This window comes from Varroa jacobsoni, unplaced genomic scaffold (assembly GCF_002532875.2).
Source record: "Varroa jacobsoni isolate VJ856 unplaced genomic scaffold, vjacob_1.0 scaffold_440, whole genome shotgun sequence".
In the NCBI taxonomy this organism is placed as follows: Eukaryota; Metazoa; Arthropoda; class Arachnida; order Mesostigmata; family Varroidae; genus Varroa; species Varroa jacobsoni.
Window position 1 is genome coordinate 1 of NW_019213342.1, and position 7,773 is coordinate 7,773.

A 7,773-nucleotide genomic window follows, 5' to 3' on the forward strand; every position below is an offset into this window, starting at 1 on the left:
GGGGAGAAAGAACAAAACAGAAATAGGACTGATTAAGTTGGAATTAGATAGTTTGCAATTCTGTTTCTTTACACCAGATCAGCCTAGAGCGTCTATTAGGTCCATTAACTGAGAAGTAAAATGGATACTGATTTTTTGTTTGATATTGCAATTTTCCTGAGATACATGCCGACACGTTTAGAAACATCTACTCCATTTCACCTGGTTTATTATTGACTGAGATTTTTGAATCGCAGGTTATGAAATATAGAACCTAAATTCTTCGCGGCACATAGCTTTTTTTCTGGGATAGTGCTAGGTTTCATTTAGTAGAAGAGGGTAGAGCAATCTAAAATGTGAGAACACTGCCTTGTCAAGCATAGTTTTAAATTGCAACTCTTTAGACAGAGATCCTACATTTGACCGGAAGCAATTATAGCAACGATTTACGTCGATAACATCTTAATATTCTGGCATTAGGAAAGTTAAGTGGAAAGAAAAAATACAAGCCCGCAGTAAATCGAGGGCCAGTAATAGGACAATCATGTAACTAGCACCTGTAATCTATTGAAATTATTCTGACTGAGTCGTCCTTAAGCGGTCTATTTAAAGAACATCTGAGCTAAAAACTTCCGACAAAGAGAGCAGAAGTGGTTATCAGCACGTTTTGACGCTATGTTAATAGTCAAATAGCGTTGCGGAAGCAATGCCTCTCTGTTAGTCTCAGTCGTTTATTCTTGAATAAAATTCTTAGCTTACCTTTGTTTGCACGTGGTTCGTAGCATGCGGTAATGGCACGGTGTTTGCGATCCTTTTAATAACTTGCGCTCCAGTGGATGATCGTCCGGCAGCTGCATCAGCACCAATCCCAACCTGTCTCGCCTTTGCCGATGCCAATGCGAGATTTTTGCGCTGGGCAACCGCCGCTACGAGGTCGGTTGAAACGGTACCTAATCAGAGAAAGAGAGCGACAACGCAAAATATACCAATACAAATAATCCTTACTCATATATCGATGCCGTTCTTTGCGTCATGTACAGATTACGTTTTTAGAGTAAACGAAATCCGTTGATTTAGCGAGTAGAACAGATAAGTGTCAAATAGAATTAATCGATTCTTTGTTATCCAACATATATCTATCTTGTAGCAACATCGCAAACCAATAGAATTTTTCGTTTGCCACACATGTGTCTTGCACGTGAAAGGAGCACGACATGAGAAACGAACAAGGTGCGGTGACAAGGAAAAATCTATGAGAAATTAGAAAACTTCTACTCTAAAAAAAGATCCACGCGGAATCTGAATTGAGCTTAATTATACGTGGGATTTATATTCATTTTGTGCTTCATGAACTACCTGAAAGTCACCGACACATAAATTCTCAACATTCAAGTGACTGAATGCTTACAAATTCGCTGTCTTCGCTGCTCAGTTGGGGTCGTAGGATGAAAGATAGGTGTTGCTTGCGTTTCATTGGACGAATTTTGCTGTTTTAGGCGCGCCCTTTGCATTGCCTCTTGGCGCATGACCAACTGTTGCGCTGGAGATGGTCTGAAGGGTTTTTTCGGTACCGGAGGGACTGTCGCCACAAGGCGGGCTCCAGGATCGTGAGCAATGCGTTTTCGAGTTACCCCAACCATCTAACAGAAACAAACGTTGAAGCGCGTATTTCAGTAACAGCTAGGAGATACTGAGTTAATGACAGTTCATTACCTTCGCATGTCATTAATCATTGTATTGAACAGCCCTCAAGTAACATCGGGCAGATCTGAACATTTTGGTAAATGACGAAGCAATTATGCTTTGTGCAATCGTGTATAGTCGATGGTAGTTATAAAACTAATATAGAATGATATGAGCAAATTACGATAGGGGCTTTGAACTGTTGTTAAATGGTTACACTCACGTCAATAACCTTCGACGGCTCGCTAACAGAAACCGGTAGGCTAGAATCTTGAGTCGTTTTTGCTGGACCATTGTTATCCTTATTAAGGCTCATTTGACTCTCACATTCTTGAAATAGACGAAGACACTCCTGCTCGGGGTCTTCATCGCTCAGATCCACATCTGTTAAAGAGGAGGCATTGCCAAAATAAATTAGATAACTTCTTAATTATAATAAAGGTATATAAATAAGTTTATCTATGTTACAAACATTCAGACGGCCAAGATTAATTTTGGATAAAAATTGACAAAGCAATATCATGTGACAGTTTTCACCTACCATTGATGTCTATATCACCGACAGCAATCACTCCAGGTTCGATTTTCACTCGTTTACTTCTGTCATCTGAAATGGTAACGAGATAGTGGAGATTGATTGCCAAATAAAATAACACCTGAGTTCTATGTAATAATGTGTTTAGAAAGGAAACAATTTATCTTAATTCTTAGTTTTTTAGCTTAGCTTTTTAGGGCAAAAGTTCTGGAGGGAACGCCGCATATACCCAGTATAGGTAAACCCAGTGAACGGTCTAAGGTAAATTACTGGGCCGAAAACCCCGAACGATCGTCCGGAAGTTCAGGCTAACCGAGAAGGCGAGACAGCCGAAGCTTCGACAGGGTATTGCAATGGAAATCTGTCATTTATGAGCATATCAAGGTGAAGTACAAAAACAAGACATCCAAGTCTTTAAGGAATAAGCATAGGTACCTGCTGATGTAGATGTTCTTCTGTGACTGCCGCGACCCTCGGAACTGCTCGAACCGCCACCATCACCGTGATCTCTGGCGCTATCATCTGATCTGGCACCACTATCTGAATATCCACCTTGATGTTCGCCCCAACTCTTACGCTTCGAAATAGAGACACCCGATGTTTTCGAATGATTTTTTTCTTCCCGATGAGATGAACCACTGAAAAATATACATTACGTACGAATTCTTAGTAAAAATTACATAAAAATAAGTGAATTATACTTATTGTAATTATTATTAATTAAATTTATTTATACATACATGCAAGCGCTGACTCTCATGAACTTCAGTAAGTGGTGAATAGCCAATGCATTTCTCGCGTATTTGTTGTAAATAGAAAAGCACATTTGTAAGTAATCGCTAAATTAGTTTTCTCATACAAACAAGAAAAGCGAATACAATAGATTTTCCAGTGCTATACGTGTCTTTTTCAGAAGTGTTAACTTAAACATTTTAACGTTCAAGTCAATTTGACAACTTTCGATAACCATCATTATCATTGCAATTAACGAACCATAATTGTTTTGGATGTACCTTTTTTTATTACCGCTATCTTCCTTTTTGTCCGAGTGAAATCCATTACTAGTTTTGTGTTTTGTCGAGCGTTTCTGTTCGGTATCTTTTGAATGAGACGACGAATTCGAAGAAGATGATTTTTCCTTTGACGACGACGACGATAAGCGCGTGTCTTTACTACTGCTGCTACTGCTACTACTACTTTTACGTTTGTCTTTCGATTTGTCGCGGTCCCTGTCTTTAATTTGATCCTTTTCCTTATCTCTATCTCGATCTTTGCTACTGGACGAATGCCTCGATTTATTTCGACGCCGATCTTTGCTACGTGAGGAGCTTTTTTCATGATCTTTACTACTGCTGCTACGGTTGTCTACTTCATTCGAATCTTCGGCTGCTGACTCATTGCTTTTTCTGTGCTGCTTTTCTTTAGCTCCGTTAAGCCGGTCTTTCTCCGTCAGTAGGGATACTGACGAAAATGGGCTTTCCTTTGAACTTTGATCTCTGTCATGTCCATTGCTGCTGCCAGTACTGCGAGACTTATAATCGTGTTCTGTCGCGTCTGAACTATGTCGTTTCCTTGACGCTGTGCTCGTTGAAGAGGACGAACTGTGCCCCTCATCCTTCGATCGCGACGAACCTATTAGACTCAAGCTGTCCTCTCTTTTTGGGCTAGAGGAAGAAAGTCTCCGTTTTAAATATTTTGCCTCATCTCTGTAACTTTGCTTCTTTTTCGACATCTCTTCGTTGTCATATTTCTTCTGAAAATAAAGGATATGGATGATGTATTGAAATGAGTCAGCGAGCCCAGTGACACCAATTTTTTTCCGATAGAGAGCCGCATCCGTCTAACACTGCCAGCTCTAGATGACGCACTTTCAACAAAAATGTTAACCTGATGTATAGTCGATTTGTACGGCAGCCAAAAATACATTTCATCAACGTTGTCACATAAAATATGTCAAAGTAATCTCAGATTTCTTTTGCACTAAACACCTTTTAAATAACATTGATCTTCTCAATTAGAAAAGCTCTTCAGAGCAACTTCTAAAATTGTTAGCATGAGTCTCACGGCAACTGTCAGGTTTCAAAACATTATACAATATGAATTAAGCAATATAGCAATCTAGCAAACATCTTACGGTTGTCGAAGCATCGTAGTCGTCTCCCTCCGTCAAATCAATCACGAAGTCGTTTGGTGTTTCCTCTTCTTTATGACGCCGTTTCTCAAACCTTTGAGGTTCCTTAAGCCGATCGTCGTCTAATTGACCCATTGGGTGTGCGTTTGACTGTTGCTCCGCAGACTCACCCATGACACCTAACGGGAATGAAAGCGCACATATACATTGAAATAGTTTCATTCTTTGCCCAAGAAAAACCAAGCACTTCTTTTTGTAACGATGGCCAATATTTAAGTGTTATTTTTTGCAGGAAATTTCCCGCTAAATGTTTCGATTCATCGAATATACGTTCTAGCAATCTTCATATCTTAATCAACGCTATAGGGAGCAGATGTTGTTGTCTCAATCTTCAGTTATTTTTCACGAACGTAAATATACAGTAAAACACATTTATCCCTCAAATGTTATCGTGTTAATTCTGTAAGCACGAATTAACTTTATGATGGATCTTACCTTTTTGAAAGATTTCCATAAGTATCGCCTCTTCTTCGTCGTCTTCATCTTCTGAGAATGCAGGCTCAATCACCCTGGTCTCATCTGCCTTAGCGAATTGATGCGTCGAATAGGTATCGACCCCAACCGCCGGCACCTTACCCGCTTCCGTTGACAATACGCGAGCAGCATTTGTAGCGGCATTCTGATGACGCCGTTGGAGAACTGCTATTGGCGTGGGACGATACTGTATACAAAGATATCGATAACATCGCACGGGAAACAAACCGTTGTAACAGAACGAGTAACAAAGCCATGCTCTTTACCACTTGCATAACAAATGAGAATTGACTAACATCAACAGCGGAAATTTATCGCAATCTATACCCTAGCGCAATAAATAAATGCGTTCTGAACAAAAACCTAGTAGGTAGTTTTCGATGAATTAAGGTTAAATACCTGCGGTACGCGAATAGCGGGTATGTGACTACGCGCAGGTTTAGCTGGCTCTAAAGGTCGTTTTGGAGGCTGTTGCAGATTAGTAGGTATACTACCCGATGCGACAATGTCTGAAGTTTTGGGGCTGGATTCTGCGCCAGCGGGTTCGCTCCCTGCGCCAAGGAAAAGCCAAACAAGCTTAGTTCTGTTATTGATGGAATATATTTTATTACGTTTCAATATATATCGTATCTGTACGAATGTTTCGTACTTCTTTGAGCAATCGCATTTAAAGAAATAGTACGTTAGTTTACAATTTCTATTGCCCGTTATCTATTGCAAATTCAACGATGTTCTCAGAATGAATGTTTTTGCTCCTTCGCAAAACATACTTATTCGATTCCATGACAAGTTTGAGTTGACGTATGTACGGAAAATAAAAATGAACAAAAATTGACTCTCGTACTAAGAGCTCGCTATGTCATAGGCCAGCGCCATTATAGGTCATTATGTGTAAAATAAATAAAGCTAAATTGGAAGACATCATAAGGCTACGGCAAGCTGTTCCTATCTCGCTGTAAGCAAGAATTAAATTTATATTTCATAGCTAGAATCTAATTCAAGTTACGACGGTAAATACAATCGTTAGGGTGTATAGTAACAAAAAAACTTTGAGTACTGTCTTCCGACTCCGGAGAGAAACCCATAATCGTCTGGGCAAGCGCTACTACGTGGCCGTTGCAAAACACGTCTGTTGATGCGGAAATCCCTAAAGTAACGCATTTTAGCCCTAATTACGAGTTCTTTTCGAGAACGAGACGTCAATCGAAACCGGCACGTCATTAAGCTGAATCGCCGGTAGCGAAATTGTACTGGGCAATAAATAACGATAAAAAAGGTCTTAAGAAAAAACAATTTAATTCTCATGTTATACATTCACAATAAGGCACTGAAAATTCTGATTTTCATGAGGCCAAAAGGTTCGAATACGGAGGAATCCCTTTAAAGTTATATAGATGTAGAACCCAATGCCAATATGTGAATTCTAGTATCGTTTTGGACTCGTCGAGACACATTTGTTTGCTATGGTACGCATCTGCCCTCATATTCAGACAATTTAGTGGTATTAACATGGCTTGATTCTTTTAAAATCTCCATTATATATATGTCAAGCTTTCAATATTTCCATTGACATTCATCTGAAATTACCATAAATAAGATACGGCTTGTCGCTTCATGATTAAAAAATGGCGCCAGCGCCATAAGAATTTGAACTGCCGGTTTATGACCTGATAAGTTTTAAAGGTTTAATCTTTTAAGACATCTCAGTTATAAGGCACTTTTGTTCGAACGTCATAGCATTAGCTGTTATGTTCACAATGTTAATACACATTATACGTAGGTCGTACGTCATTTGAACTTACCTCCCAGCGGAGCCTGTTGTTGTGGAACGCTCGGAGAATGTTTAAAGTGACAATAGGGCCGGTTGCATTGTCCAACAACGTGAAGTGGGCATACCACCCCCGAAAGACGACCCTGAGAACGAAACATTTCTCATTCGAGGATAGCAACAAGATAAACTTCGTGTCTGTAAAATCCAGCCGTGACGATGATGTTGATGTTGGTGTTGAGAGTGAGGTCACAGCAGCTACAATCGCGCAGTATAGAACAAGCTTAGTTGAATCTGAACGTCACCCAATAATCTTCTGTCTGACCGATCTGTTTGACATGCATACACACACAAACACCACGCATCACCAAATATTTCGCTCATACTCGCGCTAAAGTTCACACTTGATACAATTCACGTTCGATGGAGTCTCACAGTTGTATATCTATTAAGGAGCAACCCAGTTTCATTTCTGGAATATCAAGAGCGTTCTATCGGCCATCACGCTGTCAACTGCGTGCTAATGGCACGCGTCGACTAGCTTATTCATTCTAGCTAATGTTATCTAACTTTCTTATGATCACTATGTTTATGCTGCTGAAACTTTGAGCTCTAATACTAAGATAGCTATGACTGTCACACACACTCACTATCCTGTGCTTGACTCAGGATTCTCTCTTCATTACATGATACGTACACACTTGTTCTTCAGTTATCCCTCACACTTAGATAGTTCTCGTATTCGAACATCATATTTGCACACTCCAACAAAGTCACTCGGAAGAGGTCCACAGGTTATAATCATATGATAATGTCGTCTGAAATCTAAACAAGAATTATTTACAAGGAGAGACTATTTCTTTTCCAGGACCATATCTGGCTCGAAGAGTTTCTCCATATCAGACAATTGACACCCCGTAACGCACAAATTGCCACAAATAAAGCGGGAAGTAATTAGCGAAGAGTGAACGAGCAAGGTCAATGGACACTGTAAGAGTAGGTGAGTTTGCTGTTATAGTTGAGGGTCGATATTGACCTACGTTAGCCTATTTTTTTTTTAGTCTCTCGGTGAGTGGACAAAAAGAATCCGCCTCCGGCGATCCAGTGCCGGAGTACCGATTTAACAATACAGTCGATTTTTCA

At 39.9% G+C, this 7,773-nt stretch overlaps 1 protein-coding gene across 1 annotated transcript; it reads right to left on the reverse strand.

Moving 5' to 3' along the window:
- Window positions 1-738: 738 nt before the first annotated feature.
- On the reverse strand, window positions 739-6,791 carry LOC111260448 (uncharacterized; the record flags this gene model as incomplete). The annotated part of the gene is given in 10 exon segments (XM_022833210.2): window positions 739-929; window positions 1,388-1,619; window positions 1,886-2,046; window positions 2,204-2,269; window positions 2,633-2,835; window positions 3,211-3,950; window positions 4,332-4,507; window positions 4,824-5,049; window positions 5,262-5,413; window positions 6,665-6,791. Coding segments are annotated over 10 exon segments (2,274 nt in total), but the record flags the coding sequence as incomplete, so codon positions are not given.
- Window positions 6,792-7,773: the final 982 nt, after the last annotated feature.